Below are 18,990 nucleotides of genomic sequence, written 5' to 3'. Positions count from 1 at the left end.
ACTGCCTAGAATCTACTCAAGTTAATCCTGAACTTAGTTCGACGTTAGCAAAACATTTTCTATTCTAAGCTTTCGCTCTATGCTTCTGTGATACACGTGTACATATGCATATGTGTACCTTTCAGTATAGAACTAACAAAAACAAAACACTTGTATGTACAATTAGATTTATCTTTGCGAAATATCAATCCGTCAGTTCTTACAGGCAAAATTCTGTTGAGATCTAGAGGCTTTTACACCTACGTAAAGCAATACTAGTTGTTGCTTTCTGTATAACTAAATGGAATGCTTTCTGGCCGAATCCAAAGAACTGGAATGCTTAATAAAAGATCGATGATACACGGATACGAATCGATCCGCCAAAATTAGACGTCATTATCTAGACTTCGTGTTACGTAAGTTACGTCGCTTCACGTGTGACATGTTTCTGAAATCAGAGATACGGTGAGCGATGCAGTTGACCGCAGAGCCTATCTGACCCCTGGTTAGATTATATGATCTGGTAATTTTTTCCAATCACGAAGCGCTTTAGCTATATAATTTTCCAAATTTAATGGCTTAAAAATCGAGATATTCATTTTTTGAATAGCGGTGCCAGCCAGCGTCAGGGGTTTCTCTCAGAGACACACACAAACAAACATTCAGTGTCGATCAATGTTCGCGGACGTTATTGTAGAGTCGTGCGGTCGGGAAGGCTGGGGCGCGGAACTGAAGTAGTAAACTGTGGCAACGTAACGAATACATTATTTCAATGTGAGACATTGTTAAAAGGTCCCTTGGCAGGTTTTTTTTCAATGCCATTGATAGCAGTTTACGGTATCTGGCATCATCGCGCTTTAATAGGTTTGTCTGCACCTGACGTGACAATATCTCAGCCATCGTAGACCACACAAGTCCAAAAAAGAGCTTCAATACGATTTATTTAACTTAAACGTTGTGGCCAATGATGTTTTGTTTGTCTCAATGACAACTTCTCAAACGATTCATCATCGAGATGCCTAAAACCGATTTTCTATGAAGCAGTTTTAGATGATATGTGATAACGATGGATTACGGCAAGATCGCAATACCGTTGCGGCTGATCATAAAGACCATACTAAGGTTTTACTAGCACATCATAGTTAGTGAAGGATGTTACAGATGTGCGTGTCAACTCTGACCAAGTAAACGCTTAAGCAGAATTTTGGACTTCGCACTGATATTGCGCTCAGTTAATGCTAATAATGTCTTGATAAAATTAATTCATCATGTTCAATTCATGAAATCATTCCAGAACCTGATCGTCGGATCAATTCTACCGATTCAGGATAGATGTTCCACCTCATCTTTCAAACCACTACCTTGGAAGTCTACTCAAACTTTTTTTGCTTGAATTCAAACAAATAACTCATACATGCTTGTGGCGCATTTTTTCAAAACTTTGCCTACAAGAGTTTCGAGTAGTCACTTTTTACCAAAATGCTTACAAAATGATCAGACAGACCAACCGGCGTCGTATTTAGTGGAAGCATGTTTGGTAATTCGTAGCCTCACACGTGATTTGCGCAAATTCAAGCGGGGGTAGCCTTATCTAGAAAGACAGGGAGCTAGCAAGAAGAAAAAAAAAAGACATTTATATGATTCTGTATTCTAAATAAATAAGCCGCAAATATCGAAAGTAGAAACGCTTTTCCAGTTCACTAACCTCCTCAGACGCAAAAGCCACTAAGTCTCACATATCCACGCACACCCTCCTTAGGGGGCGGGGGAAGACGAGTGACGATAGAAAGCCTCAAGTAACATCGCAGGCTGTTTCATAGATTATAATCAATTGTACAGTTGTCGCTGTTGTTCCAACTAGCGCTGCTGCTGTATCTAGTGATGGTGTTATGATCATTCGAGTTGCCGGCGTCGTTGATCTTCTAGACGATCTAGCAGCTAGGTCGACAACGGCACACTAAATAGACCAAAATATGGGCCACAAAAGGGTCGTTCTGCCAGCTCCCAGACTGCACCAAGGGTCAGGCAGTCCAGCTGCTCACAGGTGCCGGTCGCGGTGACGTACGCCAAAAGCGTTTAGGGGCAATAGCAAACAGCAGCATCAATAGTTGTAACTGCTGCTGTTTCTTTTGCCGCTGTTATTGCCTCCTGCCGCCGCTGCGTCGCAAATACCCCAAAAGTGCCGCTGGGGCTGGGGTAGCCGTCGCCCGGTATAGCGGCGAATCCGTCGTCCATTGGAAGGTTCAAGACAAGCGATAGCTGATGCATAAGGGAGAGGATACTCCGAACGTAACCTTCTCTGCAGCGGCTCTTGCTGCTACTGCTGGTACACTAACGCAAATCACACACGTATATGCGCGTCTGTGCGCAGGTTTGCTTCATATTCTGTGGTCCTGGCAGGAAGAAAAGATGGAAAGGGTTTGTGGGGGCGGTGCATAGATCGACGTGTGGGAACGGGGAAGCATAGCAGTTACATGAATAGTTCAAAAGCAGAACAACCGAAGGAGAAAGCAACAGAAGCGAACGAGCAATCAGTACAACAACATCGTCATGGTACGACAGTGAACTCTACAGGGATAGACTCGAATCTCTTAGAGTGAAAATGCAAGATGATGGAGCATGAAGATCTACCGCGAGAGTAAACTCGTGTGGATTGTTGTCTATGTTGCTCTCTTTTTGTCTTTTATCCATTCGAAAGAATACTAGCTACAAACAAGCCTTCCTACGAAGGCCGGAAAGCGCCGAACAGAAAAGAACGTGTCGCAGTTTCTCTTGGCTTTGGCGCTAGAAATGACAGACGTCGACAACATACGTAGCGCTGCGTCGGTTTGAGAGATGCAGAATGGTCATGTCGTACATTGCATATGTACAGTACAGTAACTTCTGTGAACAATCAGTTGGGGCAGTAACTAGTTGTGACGTACTTGTGATTAATATGTTTCGGTTAAGGCATTACGAGTGATATTATCGCCTCGTAAGATAGACGATGAATAGTGAAATCAGTCTGATTATTACGGCAAACGCACACTTACTTTTAATTCTCCGGCCTTTGTCAGAATTAGCCATCGTTCATAACGTATTTCGTTTATAGTTGTTAAGATTAGGGCTTTTTAACATAAATTAATCCCTTTTGCAGCGTCTATTCGTAGCCGTCGTCTCCTTCCTTTTTCTATCTGAAGGAGCGATAGCGCGCAGTGTGGGTTACAGTGGTGGGCCATCGAGCAGCGGTGGTGAGGATTTTGAAGAGGGAGCCGTTGGACCATCGTACGAAGGTGGGGCAGGCGGTGGCGGCGGCAGCAGAGGCTACAGCCAGCCTGCAGCACCTAGTTATGGAGGTGGATCGCCGTTTTCGTATGGCTCAGGTAAAGGATATAGTGGGGGATCCAGCGTTCCGGCCGCAACGCCTGCCTCCAAGCCCTCCTATTCGCAAGGACACACCAGACCTGGAAGTGGCTATGGTGTAAACTCTCCTTACGGGGGAGCAGGAGCTCCTGGTGCTCATCATGGCGGCTACGCCAGTAGTGGAGGCAGTACTGGCGGGGGCGCGTATCAGGCCCCAGTTTCTGCACCCTCGCCAACTTATGGAGGCGGTAGTGGTTACGGCGAAGGTCATGACGGCAGCGTGAGCCACGGCGGCGGTTATGGAGGAGCCAAAGGGGGTGGCGGCTATGGCGATGACGGTAGTCACGGATGGGAGCCTTACTCGTTCTCGTACAGCGCCGATGACGCAGAGGGTTCACATTCGCATAGCGCACAAGGAGACGCTCAGGGCAGAGTTAGCGGACAGTATACCATTCAACTTGCCGACGGTAGATCGAGAACGGTAAAGTAAGTAGTGTCAAAACACGTCTATTCAAATGTAAATGAAGCAAATGGCATAAACGCAGTATTATTTAAATATTTCAAATGAATGGTAAGAGCAAAACCGTTTTAAGCCATTATATCCTCCCGATTTATCTACCAGGTACACTGCAGACGAGCACGGTTACCGTGCTGACATCGTCACGAACGAGCTCGGTACAGAGTCGAAAAACCCCGCCGATGTCACCATCCAGTCTTCGGCACCAACTGGCGAAGAGGCGGCGCAGCAATATGGCAGCGCAGGAGGAAGTAGCGGCTCGTATGGTGCTGATCATACTGGTTACGGCGGACGGCCAGAGGCTAAACCACAGTCCTTGTCGCATTCAAAGCCATATTCAGATAGTGGCTATGGGCAGCCTGCTCCCGCCGGATATTCTCAAGGACATCATCAACAATCCTCATATCCCACTAATCAGCATCACGCACCGTCACCTTCTTACGACGACGGAGGACATAGTGATTCATCTGCTCACGGCGCTCACTATGGTGCCCCTGGTGAGTCTGGCGCCGAAACCCCACGCCGACGCAACCGACCTTCTTACGGATAAGTTATTCATTTACTTCTGACGCAAAAATGCAACAAAGTACAAAGTATGCCTACTTAGTGAAGCTTATTTTTCCCTCGTCACATGATCGTCAATGTGATGATGGAAACAGCATTTTCTATCATGTACTGGTCAGTACGATTCAAATCGACTTATTTAGGCGAGACCTACGTCCTTCTCATTTGCAGCCCTCATTATTATTAGTACGCATCTATAGCAAATGGTTGACAACGAAAAGCACCGTAGTTCTTCGCGCACTGACGAATTCCAGCTTCGATGTAAAGAAGGAAGTGACCGCTGGTGGTTAAGTGTAAACAGTTTATTAAACGGAACAACATCAAAAGAAAATGACAAACGTGAACATGAAATAATAATAATGTATCTAATCCACGAAGTCATAGACAAACAGCGGTCCGCCACGGTCGAGACACCATTCTCGCACTCATCATCTTAGCGTCTTTTCTGTATATATCCATTCATCCGAAACTCTTTACTTAATCCGGCTATTTATTATAGCAACACATTGTAGCAGCTGCAAGAGATAATAAAAGCAATGACTCTTGTCAGATACATACACACGTAGAAACAAATGACGTCTTTGTTTCATTTTCATCCCTTAGGTCTGCTATTAGAGTTCTAACGTTATGTTCACCATGGTGTTGCTTGCATTGTTGATGTTAGCTTTATGAACGTAAACGGGAGATGACCTTTCCAACCTATACAGCTCTGCTTAACGATTATGGAACAAGATCATAATTGAAAATTGAAAAAACCTTTGAGAGCAATACACAAGTAAGTACAACGGTTTTGTTTCTCAAACGCTTTGGCACGACAAGGACGATACTTAAATAAGGTTGGGGGGTTCGATCCATCGGTCGCAGTGTCTGTTTTTCGGGGGGTAGGGAGAGGGAGAGGGGGAGGGGTGGGGTGGGGGTGGGGGTGGGGGTTCCCCAACAATCCCCGAAGGATTGTTCTAGACTTGACTCGACCACTTGCCATTTTGCGTGCGCTGTAGCACTAAGCAAGATCGATCACTACCTGTATTTAAACTTCGCAAGCTGAATCGTTAGCGATACTTGCGGTACAAAAAAAAGCGCTCCTGTTTTCTGCAGAATTAACATTAAGCTGCCTGTCCTTACTAATAGGTTGTCCCACAACGCTAACTGGATATAGAGCCAAACGCCTATTGTATTTTTGGCGCGCCATTCAGATTTTTACTCAGTCACCGATTCTACCAAAACTCACGTCATAAGGAAACAAATCAAGCGGTTATAGAAAAAACATTCAGTGGCGGCAATGGCACAGTTGCTGACCAGTAATGCATATTGCATAATATGTTAGCGGAAGGACGTTTGTGACCGCTTGAGTAATCGATCATTTAAACGATTTTTCCTTTACTTGTTAGATGAAAGTCAGCACCGCTAAAATAGCTACCTCGCATAAAAGTCCTTATTCAAACAAATACTTGTGAACAAAAACACTCAAAGTGGCCGACGGGTCCGATGACAAGAAATGGAACTGATCAACTAAAACATGTATACTTCAAGAGGATATACAAAAATTTGAACTGAAGATCGCGTGTGTTTTTCGTCTTGTCATTTATCGTATACTAACTGTCGTCACTCCGCCTAGAAATAAGATTGATTAGATATCATATTGGGAATAAGACGGAAAATGAATGATTCGTACGCTTACGCCAATTTTACCTGTCGTGTCGAAAACCACAATTAACTTCCTTTCAGGAGGGTATTAAGTTTTGACGGTATTACCAACTCCAGCATTCGCACTATTAAGTGTAAAGTGTCTATATCATATTGGATCCCTTTATATTATTCGTGCCGTTACATTACTCCCTCCAATTATGCTGTTAACGGGTTAGTACTAGGTCACTTGAATAACGACAACAAGCCCCATACATGTTTGCTGCTTTCTACCTGTATGCTGCTTAAAGAACAGTAGTCCATTTCCAGAAATATGCCGTGTAATGAAAACAGCACGATTTTCATGAGTGGAACAAAATTTATTTATATTTGAGTATTTAGTGCTTCAATATCTACACACTATAACATACATTCTTCTTTTCTTCGCAATTGACGCTCGAAGAAATTCCTTCGTTCACCACTTATGATCTAGGAAGCTGTATTTCGCTAAGCCCGAATTCACAACTGTCAGGTGAGTTGTCCTAATCCTTGTACCATAATCCATAGATATTTTATAGGGGAACGGATTTCCTTTCCTAGATAATAGTTGTCATGGGTCGGATGTAACGCAGCTTAAGTTTTTCCAATACTAGAATAAATCTTGTACTTTTTTAACAATTCTGAGTTTGTTCAAAAAAAAAAAGAGAACTTCATCAGACGAGAAAATACCGGCACCACAGCACAATTGTATTGCTTGTAATTTACTACGCAGAAACAGATATAGTTATCAACTATAATAGATATTTTGAAACAACAGCGATATAGAAGCTAGGATATTAGTCGTTGCAATGCAAGCTCACAGTCGACAACTTGTTTAGCATAACCTTTTGCTACGTTCAGCAGAAGTTCACTTGTTCGGCCAGTTCCGACGAGGTCCTAAATGACAAAAAAAATCTCAGCTCGTTTGTTTTCTGATCGTATTTTGAGATCGTGTCCTCAAACACTTCCTTGTAATCGTATAATAATTGATATACTAAACCCCTGTTAATAATTAAATTTCACTTCTAAACTTTCGCTGCTTGAACAGGTTTTGCTGGTCACGCAAATATTCAGTTTTATGTCTGATTCCTTATAAGACTCTAAACATCTGATAGAAAAAAAAAACACCCAGTTCTAGAATTTCTCAAAACAGTCATATACTCCTGCCTACATTACGCGTCCGTAATATAAACAAGTAGCCCGCACCAGTGCATTTGTTCTACCAGCAAAGTTCTGGCGTAAGAGTACAGATTGCCCTTAGCGCTTAACTCGGATGCATGTACTTACAACAGCGTACGTCTTGCAGATGGCGAACAATTTTTTGCCGCAGGTGGTGAACAGCGGATGCTGAAGATCAACTCCATGCTCCTCTAGAGCAGTAGCTACGGCATCGCGTAGCTTCCTTTTCAACTTCTCATTATCCACCACTTCAGAGCGCGATCTCTTAGCTGGTTGTGACTATTCAGAAACGATATAACATAAAACATAGATAATGCAAATATTTTACTCAAAAAGAGACGTTGTTTACATGATAGCGCAATTATAGTTAACCGTATGTAGCCTTTAATGAGGTCCAAACTCCGTGCTGGCAGCCAGAATTTCTATTTACCTGCAAGGCCTCTTCATGAGATTCTGTTTTAGAGAATGGACGGACCCTGCAGCTCGATGAAGACTGTAGCGAGGTCGTGCCTATATTTTGTAGAGACGACTGCCTTGATGAAGGACCGGCATCACTGTCCATGGTCGAATTAGATACCTCACGAAGAATATCTTTAAATGGATTGCGCCGTAACACTTGAGATGAATTTCTGCAATTTTCAGTTTTGTTCATAACTAGTAAATTGTATTTCTGGCCGATCTAGGATCCTGTTTTACGTCTGGTACTTAAATCGTTAGGCATCGCTTCAGATGGCTGGCTCCTGCCAGCAAGTGTGTCTACGGCCGGAGTTGAACAGTAGATCACCTAATGTATCCTCAGGTTTAGTAAGCAAACGCGCTATCATTGCACTGTCACAGAGACAAATCTAATAAATTCGCACGAACGTCTTACTGACGCCTAATCTACAGCAATCTGAAGTTATGAATACGAGTGGATCGATTCTGATAAACACGTATAGCCGATTGTACTATGTAACGGTTATGTATATGATCCAAACCTAAAAGGACTAGTGATTTGCTTATGTTTCCGGGGGCTCCGTCTTCGAGATTGCGGGCTTGCCTCGAACAGGTTCTTTCGCGGCGAGTGGCGCGATCGATTGGTCCGGCTGAATTGAGAGACTCGCCTACTAACAAGACTGTCACCTGGTTGACTGTCGAGCGATGTTGCCGTAGGCCTCCTTAAGGCCCCTTCCTTCCATCGATGGCAAGCTCTTTCAAAGCGCTCGTCCTCGACACTTCGGTTGTAGCTGTAGGTTAAGGAATAGTTTAGGAAACACGAAAATGCTCATAAAAAAAATGTTCGGCTCTACCGTATAGACGGGATCTCTGCTATACTACTAGAGCAGAAAGACGAAAAATAATATAATTGTATCAAGACTGTGCCATTTGCATACCAGGAAGATGATTTTTTAATACACTTGCTTAGTGTTTTCATTTTTACCCACTAGACATCGTGGCTCGTGTAAGACAGAATATCTGGCCAGGGCATTTGCCTCGCCGAGGACACGTCCAAGGTAGGCTTCATTAGAAGTCCCTTAGACGGGATATTTATAATTACTTCACTCGTCCCCAGTGCGCACCCTGACTGAATATCAAAAAGCGCAGCAATTTCTTTCGCACTCCATGCCACTGCTGTAAACGAGACAAATCAATATGCAGAATATAGAAAACCGTATTGGATAGTTTGTCTAGAGAAATTGCTGTTGCCTTATGGATATATAAACAATCTGCTTCAAGCTGCTTACATCGTCTTTTCAGTGCCGCCTCCGAGATCACCTTTAAAGTTGATTGAAATATATATTTCACTCGTCAAATGAAACAGGGGCAAAAAGAGCCATGAAAAAATCTTAAATTTTAATATAATTGTGGCTCTTAATAGAAATCCCGGTTGATAATAATTTTCTAAATAACAAAGAAAGTGCCGAGGGATAGATCGAAAACAAATGCTCCCGTTTATTATAATACTACCATTTATTGCTGGGAGCTGATTATCCTTATTGTCTTCGACTGGCAGGAGACGCGCACGCATGGGGAAATCAGCTGGGTCAGCCAGATAAGGATCTGCAATTATGTGTAGAGCAATAACAGCAATATATTGATACCCACATCATATCTGTATAGAAACGCATATATATAAAGTTAATTAACAATATATATGAGACGCAGTCTACTTATACTGGCCAGTTGTAATAAATAAATAAGTAAATAATGTAATCGAACCGATCCATTTCTTTCAATGAAAAATCTTGGTGTTTACCGACGTGAGAAATGAGACGTATATGGATATCTTGTACGGATCACCTCTGTGAAATTGCCTTTCGTGAAGGCTAAGTATCTTACATATTACGCTCCACTTTTTCTTTCGAAAGGAACATATTCGTGAGCCTTTTAGGGTGAAGTATTCAAGTACTCATCTTCATGCGTTCACTTGCCGTATGTGAATTATAAACGAGCGCTTGCAGGTCAAGGTTCACTTTGACAAGCTGCGGATTGCTTTTTTTTATGATCTTTTATTTACTTACGAAAAACCAAGCGTGGACTTGTACGTGACGAATTTCGAATCGAAGGTGCACAATAAATTAACTTTGCTTGCGGATATCAAGACTCAACTAAACGTACATGGGTCTGTAGCTTGTAGATGGGCTAGGCGTTTACAATCCTCTGCGTTGGAAAGCAATGGTCCGAGAATAGGTAAATCCAGTGCGCCTGGCAGCGTCACGTTCTGGAACGGCCGGAAATAGGAGACGAAATCCATATTGACCTCGCTGACTAGTGGATAGACCGTTCCGCTAGCTGCGAATTCAATAAAAAAAAAACATTACAGGTACTTACAGAACAGTGCTTATATACAGGACGCAAAATCATGCAGGTACTCACTGGTGAGGAGGAAATGCATTGCTACAGTTGGCTCCGGTCGTTCAGGATTCACCGGAGGCTCGAGTTGTCGACGTCGAACAGCCTGACGCCAATTGCGAGTTGTTAACGCAGACTCAAGAAGAGGAGTATTCTCCGTCCAGCCGTTAAATCTGATCAAAAGGCCGTCCTAATAATGCAAGTGGATTAATGACAACCCAAGTGAAGAATAAACGCCCGAATTAATCTTTCATAGTGGCTAGACAAGCTACATTTGACGAACCGAGTTGCTGTCGAAGTAAGTACGTCTTGATAAAACTCTATGAACAGTTAAAACAAGATAACACGTCTAACTTTTCCGGCGTTTATGTAACCGCTGTTTTAATTACCGCTCATTCTAGGCCTGTTGTGTAAACCAAGTAACTATACGTTGGGGTTACTAAGCACAAAAACTACGTACATTCGATCCCAGACCACGTCGATTCAGAAATTCGGTGTCTGAGACATACATACTAAGACCGGCGCAGAACAGTGTCAACGGTACTGATTGCAATTGGATCTGGCTGACTACCTCACAGCTAGGTGACCACCGAACGCCAGATGGGCAGTCATCCTTTGAACAAACAACAAAAAAGAACGGACATTTGCTGTGCCGTTAATATGCATCATAGCAATTCGCTAACCGTTGTATCAACTCTACCTGCGTAGCATCATAAAAAGAAGTACATCGTAACCATGGAATACACCATCTGCATATATTCGGCTATCACAAGCGAATCCGGTGGACTTTAAAATTGAATAACTTTTGAACTAATTGGACTCAAGTTATTATTTTCTAATACATGTTAGTGATACTCAAACACTCTGGAACCCTCTGGACGCCCATACACCTACTAGGTTTCCAAGTTCTCTATCTATGGCTTCTCGAAGTGAATCGATAATGGGGTACGCTTGTCTTCCAGTTGTCCTTTTTCAGGGCATAGAGAACATCGTAATCACACGCACCTAGATCACAAGAATAAGCCAAAGTTGGATCCAATTAAAAAAGTAATTGTCATCAAGGAGCCAAACTCGTAATTGCCCTGACAAAGGCTGCATTAATTGTTTCATTTTTGGCCGGTAGTATATAGTGACGAATTCGTTTTATGTCTGCTACGAGCGGTATCATCACCTTACGTCCGAACCGGCTCGACGGCGCCACCGAATTCGATTTCTTTCCAAGATGACATTATTTTCTTGCTCGATCTCTTTCCGGCTGGCAGTAAAGATTGAGCCATGCCTCGTCTATGACGATGATATGTTCTAGGCGGGTTTTTGTTGACTTAAGTTCCGTAAATTGCACGTGGAACACACGGGTTTCCAACTAGCCTGGGTCAATTTACGGAAAATAAATTTTTTACTCAGCTTCCGCATTCATCGCGTTTAAATTATAATTCTGTAACATGTTACATGTGAAATGCCAGTTTTAGCTGATAGTGGCGTTAGACTCCAAGCTAAGCTTTCCTGAAAAGCCTCCTCGAGTGCGGCAATGCGTTCTTGTCGTTTGGGTTTCAACACATGGTCGCTTCCTCCCTCATTTTTAATACTCCAAGCTCCGTTTTTGAAACGTGCACGCCATACACAAACTATGCCTTTGCTTAAAGCTTTTTTGTCAAATGTCCTAATCAAACAAATTTACGCTGTGGTTTATTTGAAATAAAAAACACTGAGCGTTAATTTTTGAGGCTGAAAGATGTCTATATTTCAAAACTGATTTCTTCCGGAGTACATCCAGTCGGTTTCCAGCACAAATTTCTAAATAACTGGAACATTTACCAGCCAGACTTCGTCCGTTAGGGGTGCGTAGTTCAAAAGCTATTTAACTTCAAAGATGGCCGAATTCGCTTGCCTAATACATCTGCCACCTCATGTTAGAACCGTGATAGGAAAATGTTTTTTGCCGAGAAAAGACTACTACATACATTTGTTTAGTACAATCTCACTCTAGAACATTATGTCGAACCACATAACAGAGCGTAAGATCTATCCTCACCTCCGACGAGGATTGATTGATTAAATGTTCTGTGCTGACAATGTCTACTGCAATCTGGACGACATAGTTGTCGATATGCGTACTGAGCAGTACTCTGAAAATATATGAGCACCCACGCCAACTCGAATAGAAGTTAATGGTCGAATAGTTTTGCAAACGCTGATTGATAGAACTAAAGACAAAATATTCTCCTTATTGATCTTCCCATGTGATAGTTGGTAGTGAAATCCTACTCTACAAAACATAAGTAGCTTGACGAAGAACGCCTAGTAGACTAGAGATACGAATATACAGTATTTGTAGAAAAGATATTTGTGCCTTAAATGTATTAAATATTTGCTTACTAGGGAACAACATGAAGAAATGTTTAAAATCCAATATATAGTCTATAGACAACGCTAAGGTAATATCCGTCACTTAAAATGTCACTATTAGCGATTAGTCAGTCAAAACATGCAATGTCCTTTGTATAACTTGCTTGACCAATTGGACAGGTATACTTTCTACACTAACACGCACCTGTCAGCAGGATTTACGGGAGCTGCCCCATCGAGGACTTCAAGCCACTCCGCGATGATTGATCGAGCAGATTCGCGTCCCAAAGGGTAGAAAACCGCAGCGTGCCATTCAGCACTTCGAAGAAGACTGCCCGCTAGTTGTTCACAGGCTGTCCTACAATTCAAGAAAAAATACACACATTCAACGTATACCTATTATACCTATATACAAAGAATCACGTTTATGTTTAAGGTGGAGGGTGATCGTTCTTCTAACCTGCTGTTGTCGTTAATAGCATCACACGGCAGGTGCAAAAGACACTCGAACACTTAAATGGCTACTGTCGTTTTCTCATCAACGCAGGTTTGAAAATGTAAGTTTTTAAAAATTTCCTGCCTGACCTAATTACGCTTGAATGAACGATGAAAACGAGGCAAAATTGAATAGTGCTACATCAACAGTCAAATATTTAACTTACGTAAACGGCCACAACGGCACTAGTTGTTCATCCAGGACCACATGAAGTTTGGCAACGTCAGAGTCAGGCAACGAGTCGAGCAGGTGATCCATGATAAGGCTCGTGGCGTCGGAATGCTTTATGTTACGTAGCAAATACCGATAAAAAAAAACCGATTTTCTTATGCCTTAACAATTGAAGGCGACTGAAGGTTTAATGAGTTTCTTCGACAGTTTTGACAACGTCAAACCATAAGGAGCTTGATATCCCCCCCCCTCCCTGTTCTTTCTCTCTCTTTAATGCGGCAAATCACTTTTTTCGAAGTTAATTTAATAGCTTCCTTAGGTTACGCTATTATATATAGCTCTGTTATTGGCAAATAGAGAAAGGCTTTAAATTATCAAGTGAATCTGTCCTTCTTTGGCTTTATCTACCCCGTTGGTATTATTATCGTGTTGCTTTTCATGAGGCCGTTTATTCATAGGCACACGACTTCCGTTTGAGAAAAAAACTAGTGAATTTAATTGTATTTGTATTGAACGAAATTGGTCATATGTTTGTCATCTCGTGCCACCTCAACAAACCATAAACGTAATTATCACCATAACCCAAATGTTACGCAGCTGGGTAAGAACCTGGGGTATATATTTAGCACATGCATTTTTCATTCATTCATTATACGTTCCTTTTTTTTTAAAAAATTAGGCCAGCTTTAATCGGAAGAGGAATGAATGGCAGTAGCCATTGCATAACGATCGATAGCAAAAGGCTTATAGCTATAATCAGCAACTGTATGTTTCGTGTAGTTCCTCGTTGGGCGTAACCATCATTTCTATCTATTCTATATTATAGCTGCTTCGCATGTCTGAGCCTTCATTTTCAATGCATGCAACTGGTAATAATGCCCAAATGCTGTTTTAATCCAATGAGTGCTCTAGCAACGGAACCCAATAGAGTACAGCTCCTAATACGGCCATAGTCAATTCAAATATTATCAAGCCCGGCTTGTCGCACGCATAGTCTTCTCCCAGACATTGTGGTAGCTGTCACCTAATGAAGAACGCATTGAAAAAGACTCTGCATTTTGCGTCGAAGAAAGGCTTCCACTATATATGAAGGCCACGTACATTCCATTTAATCCAATCGTTCTTCATAAACACGTTTGCCTGGTAGCATTCTGTCAATTCGCGAAATGTGTGCGAGATCTTAAATGATCTATTTTTGATGACCCCGTAGAACAGCTAACTTGAAGAGTATAGAGGATTTTACGCCTGTTACCGAACACAGACAATATAGCTCAATGTATAAATCATCAGTATTGTCTGTTACGGACCGGTTACCCAGGCGAATAGTAAAGATAAAAAGATTTTCCGACACCAACTAAAATATGGTCGATAGGAGCCGCTGCTATTGGTCTTGACGTGACCATTCTACAAGGCGCAGAGCACTGTAATAAATAGTCCTGTCGGTGGGGTACGGCTAAACTTTTAGTAGCGAATAGCCAGGGGTCCCTGACTCAAGACTCACCAACAGCACATACTAAACGACAAGTGTGTTTTAATAGAGAATGGGCCAAATAATAATAATGAAGAACCATAGAACTCTATTAACAATGAAATATTACGACTTTTGACATTAAGCATAGAACAAACGGAGATAAGTTCATACGAAATGATTTACCCGTATAAGGATAGAATCGTTAACGTTTTCTGCTAGCGGATGAAGAACATTATAGATTGTTTCAATTGCTGTCTCCATCTTGTCGAAATCGCTGTCGTACCAACATTTCACCTACAAAAAAAAAGAGCATAGTTTAGTCAAATCGAAAGACTGCTTTCAACAGGATTGGGTAGATGTTCAAGTATACAGTCAATATTTCAACATGTATATATTGACAGACTCACCATACTGTGACATGCTTTGACTGGAGCTAGCGTTGCGTGAATCACGGCAATGTGAACGCGTCCCCCACATTGCACAAACTGCCGTAGGTGAGGAGCTCCAGATACGGCTAGGTGTCTAGACAATGAGCAATATTCATGACGAAACTCCTCCAAAAATCTAATTATCGGACTAGGATCGTACGTATCTAGAATACAGACCAAGTAGATACGTTTACTAAAAAGTAACATCGACCAAGTCGTGAGACGCTCCGCGATTAACGTATGTATAATAAATTGGCCTCTTTTTCTATATAACTGTCTCAAGGCTAACCGTTACTCAAGTTAATACCTAAAAGTAGAAAAAAATAAAACCGTAGATTTTATTGTAGCATGATACAACGATCAGATTTATTGATCAAGTTTCTGTTAGGTAATTGCATAATGGCGCTTTGGAAAAAAATCGATTTTTTTTTCTATGGGATTTTTTATGGGATATGTAGTTTTAGCAAAATCAATTGATATTGCACAGTAGCTTCATATTTACATGCGACTAACTAAGATAAGATTAGGGATACCTGGAGAGCAACAGGACCAACAATAGCACAGTTTAATTGCTGTGGGAGTGACTCGCTGGTATAGAATGTACTTGTAGAACGAGAGTACCCTAATCATGGTTAACTGAATAACGCAATTGCCAAAACAATGTAACCGAGTTTCACAAATAAAGTAATAAGAATCGCAACAGACTGACTCGTTACTAACGGGTTATAATGCGACAGACTTGAGTTATAACGCAAAAAGTGTATGAAACAGGCCGGTCGAAGGGCAGTATCGGGAAACCATAGAAAGCTGAAATGAGCCAACAAGAACAATCGCCAAAGGGAACGATGAAAGTTCGAACGAACCCAAGTTCAAAACTCGGCTGCAGGCCCAGAAGGTGGGGACTCGCCTTGCGCTACATTAGAATAGATAACAGAATAATAATAACAATTGGGTAGCTTCCGATTTGTATATTCAGTACAGGCCATGTGCAGACAATATATGAATAAATAATAAGAGACTAGGTGTCTCGGCCCGCAGATTTTATACAGGTTAAGTCTAGCCGTCCCCGTTATAGTTTAGTAACGACATGATGTGGTCTAGGTTTGCAGCCGGACGTAGGCACAGTTTATTTTATGCTAGGAGCCCGCCATCTAATGGAATACCTCGCGGCGATACCAAACGTGAAACTCGCATCATAGGGAGAAGTTAAGGGACGCCGTTCGTTACCACACAGGTCAAGTAACAAGAAACCCTTGATCCTCATTAATAAAAGTAATAGTAAGATCACAAACGATGCCACTACAGGCTTATGAATACAGAGTTTCAACTTCAAACCTATAGCGTCTCCGACACGAACTCGTACTTTCGCTTTTTATATGAATATATCAACTTCTAATTTAAGTTTAATAATTGTCGCAGCAACACAGTAGCGCTAATTGGCTTTAAAATAACATCTCAAGCAACTAACAGGCTCCTGGAGACGAGCCTCAATTGTCCTTCGGTAGCTTTATTTTTATAAAACAGTTCGACAGTGAGCTAAATAATCTAAATAAAAAAGCTAACCAAAATTTTTTTTGACATTTACACCTGTTATGTACTATAAGTCTCATAGGCTATAAGTATCGGTAGTTACCATATTAATATGATTGACTGAATATATCACCTTCAGACCATTTATTATTTCCTCATTCTTCCTATATGACTATAAAAAGTTTTTAAGATCTTTTATAGAAAAAAATCTGCTTGTGTAGATATCCCTGTTTCCAAATGTAACTATCTTCTTCAGGTTCAGCTGTGACTTCGTCTCTGAAAGTCTCTTCATTGGATAATATACCGTGAGAAAGCTTCTGCATTACTGCACTTATTACTCCTTTCAGCTCATGAACGTCGAGCATAGCTTATCTAGTAGTACAAGACCGTTGAAAAGTTTGCGTTCCATTGAACACAAGTTATACACTTCACCTTGAGTTATTGTGAATCTGGAGCCTCTATGTAACAGTATATAATTTCATACGCCGTTATCTACATATCGGTATGTATACTTATTTATCTCTAATTATATTTAATATAACTTGGCTTATTCTTAATTAGATACAGGCTTCAAGACTCCGTGAAGATTCTTGAGCCGAAGTTCCTATATAACCTAGCAACGGTTGGCTGTAGTTTGGTCCAGCTGCACAAAGTATATATTTCAACAAGCTTTGAATGTAATAATACATTTTTTTTCCGCGAATGACGTCCCTACATATTTGCTACGCTGCTTCTAGTAGTCAACTTATCTTTATCCCTTACCTCGTACTATAAATAGGATATAATGCTTCATGTCGACGCCAGTATCACTGGCAAATCGAAGACAAACTTTGAACTTATTTACAAAGCTGTGCAAAGACAAAATCGTGTAACTTCACCAACTTTAGAGTACGTAGATTTGGCATAAACACGAAGCACTATTTTAATTACAATTTTTCAAAATACAACCACTACTAACTGGCTGATACAGTTCATATCAATACATTTCACTCAGCGGATGTCTGTAGATTTTTGGCGCCGGTGCAGTACCGAGCGGGTCAAGCATTCACATGGCCAGTCAGATGTTTTCACGTTCGAATTTTGTTTGGTTCGGGCGGCTTGTCGCTGACGGAAAGGGCTCTCTGTAGCAGACGAGTTCGTCGAAGATCAACTTTTTGAAAAACGTGGTAATTTCAACAAAAATACAAAAGTCTTTGTTCTAGACGGGCGAGAGACATTCGCTGGGTAGACACTTAATCAAGTTCTTGAGCAAGCTCGTATTATGGAACAAAATAAAGTTCATTAGGCTATAAATGCATCAATGTTTAGATATAGTTATTTGACTAATTTGAAATGTCTCCACGAAAATGAGTTTATATAGGTTCGGTAGTAAGAAATAAATAAAGCGGGTACATTCAAAGCAGATGACAGTGTTGCTTAGGAGTATTTATATTATTCCTTTTTTGGAACACAACATATCGTAATTGATACTTAAGTATAGTTGCTATTATTAAGCGTTTACTAGCATTGAAAATATAGATGAAAAACAAAAGTAGTAACTGGGCCATGTTCCGCAAGGTTCAGGGTAGACCGATTAGCAAAAGCAAATGTTACTGACGAATCACGTTTGTAGGCAAAGGGGTGATGAGGACGCCTTAAAAATCCTATGGTACATACTGATCCCTCTAACCAACACGTAATACTAGTTAATGAGAATACAGCGTAATAAGAAGAGCAGAAAAATGGTTTAAATTAAAAAAAGCTTTGCTAATAACATATGCTATATGACTGATTTGATTACTTAAAGGAAAACATAACTGACGCAGTGCGAACGACATTTGTGCTGGTCGTACCTATAAAACCACTTTGATAATAGCTTGAAATAATGATTTTGAAGTCTTTTTTAAATTTGTTTGCAGAGCAATCAAAACAGCACTCCACTGCTCCTTCTTCTCGAGCTAACAATAGCAAATAGCATAACACAACAAAAAAAATCGATCGTTTCTCGTAATAAGTAAAACGAAAAGGCGCCTTGAAACGAGACGCTTCTTAATGATAGGAAAAACATTACTGGGTCATAAATTAGTTCAGCTATTAAAAAATTATCCCAAATCATCTTCGTCAGTATTCTTATTTCAACGCTTTTTGCTATGTTTTCATCCGTGACTTGTCCTTGTTAGACTACTGTGTGTTACACATTTAAAGTTACCTACTAACCGTAAAGGGGCGTCCCGGTTCAAAACTTAGTCAATGCGGTACATAGCTGCGTGTATAAGCTCTTCATATATGTCAACTTACCTATACATGCGAATGGGCTTAATGCGACAGTTTGGATAATGGTGTCCTCATTCTTTATTTTTTCATACGGTGTTAGTTGCTTTATAATAATACATGCACGTTCTACGGGAGACCCATTAGATAATTCGGTCGGGTCTTTCTGAGGTGATCAGGTATGTTTCCTACGTGACGTAGACCGCATCCTGACCACTTCAGT

At 41.2% G+C, this 18,990-nt stretch overlaps 2 protein-coding genes across 3 annotated transcripts; one reads left to right on the top strand and one right to left on the bottom strand.

The window, feature by feature from the left end:
• Positions 1 to 2,469: 2,469 nt before the first annotated feature.
• On the top strand, positions 2,470 to 4,975 carry LOC111248131 (uncharacterized). Its single transcript, XM_022799932.2, has 3 exons — positions 2,470 to 2,532; positions 3,116 to 3,807; positions 3,944 to 4,975. Exons 1-3 carry the CDS (start codon positions 2,530 to 2,532, stop codon positions 4,386 to 4,388), a joined length of 1,140 nt encoding a protein of 379 aa, XP_022655667.1. The 5' UTR covers positions 2,470 to 2,529; the 3' UTR covers positions 4,389 to 4,975.
• On the bottom strand, positions 4,794 to 17,768 carry LOC111247419 (uncharacterized). Of its 2 annotated transcripts, none has more exons than XM_086983823.1 (15): positions 17,280 to 17,768; positions 14,967 to 15,151; positions 14,743 to 14,853; positions 13,084 to 13,199; positions 12,627 to 12,779; positions 12,108 to 12,201; positions 10,536 to 10,688; positions 10,100 to 10,265; positions 9,842 to 10,015; positions 9,191 to 9,283; positions 8,668 to 8,854; positions 8,221 to 8,469; positions 7,674 to 7,872; positions 7,352 to 7,522; positions 4,794 to 4,917 (listed from the first exon to the last, which is right to left on the bottom strand). In XM_086983823.1, exons 1-15 carry the CDS (start codon positions 17,308 to 17,310, stop codon positions 4,876 to 4,878), a joined length of 2,124 nt encoding a protein of 707 aa, XP_086839949.1. In that variant the 5' UTR covers positions 17,311 to 17,768; the 3' UTR covers positions 4,794 to 4,875. The 2 variants fall into 2 exon arrangements, with proteins under 2 accessions (XP_086839949.1, XP_022654031.1); XM_022798296.2 differs by lacking the exon at positions 4,794 to 4,917 and adding an exon at positions 6,385 to 6,961 and having other exon boundaries at positions 17,280 to 17,749.
• Between the last annotated feature and the right edge of the window lie 1,222 nt (positions 17,769 to 18,990).

This window comes from Varroa destructor, unplaced genomic scaffold (genome assembly GCF_002443255.2).
Source record: "Varroa destructor unplaced genomic scaffold, Vdes_3.0 BEIS01000003.1, whole genome shotgun sequence".
NCBI classification, from domain to species: Eukaryota; Metazoa; Arthropoda; class Arachnida; order Mesostigmata; family Varroidae; genus Varroa; species Varroa destructor.
The sequence above is the reverse complement of the archived record's forward strand: the minus strand, read 5'-3'. Positions and strand labels throughout refer to the sequence as shown.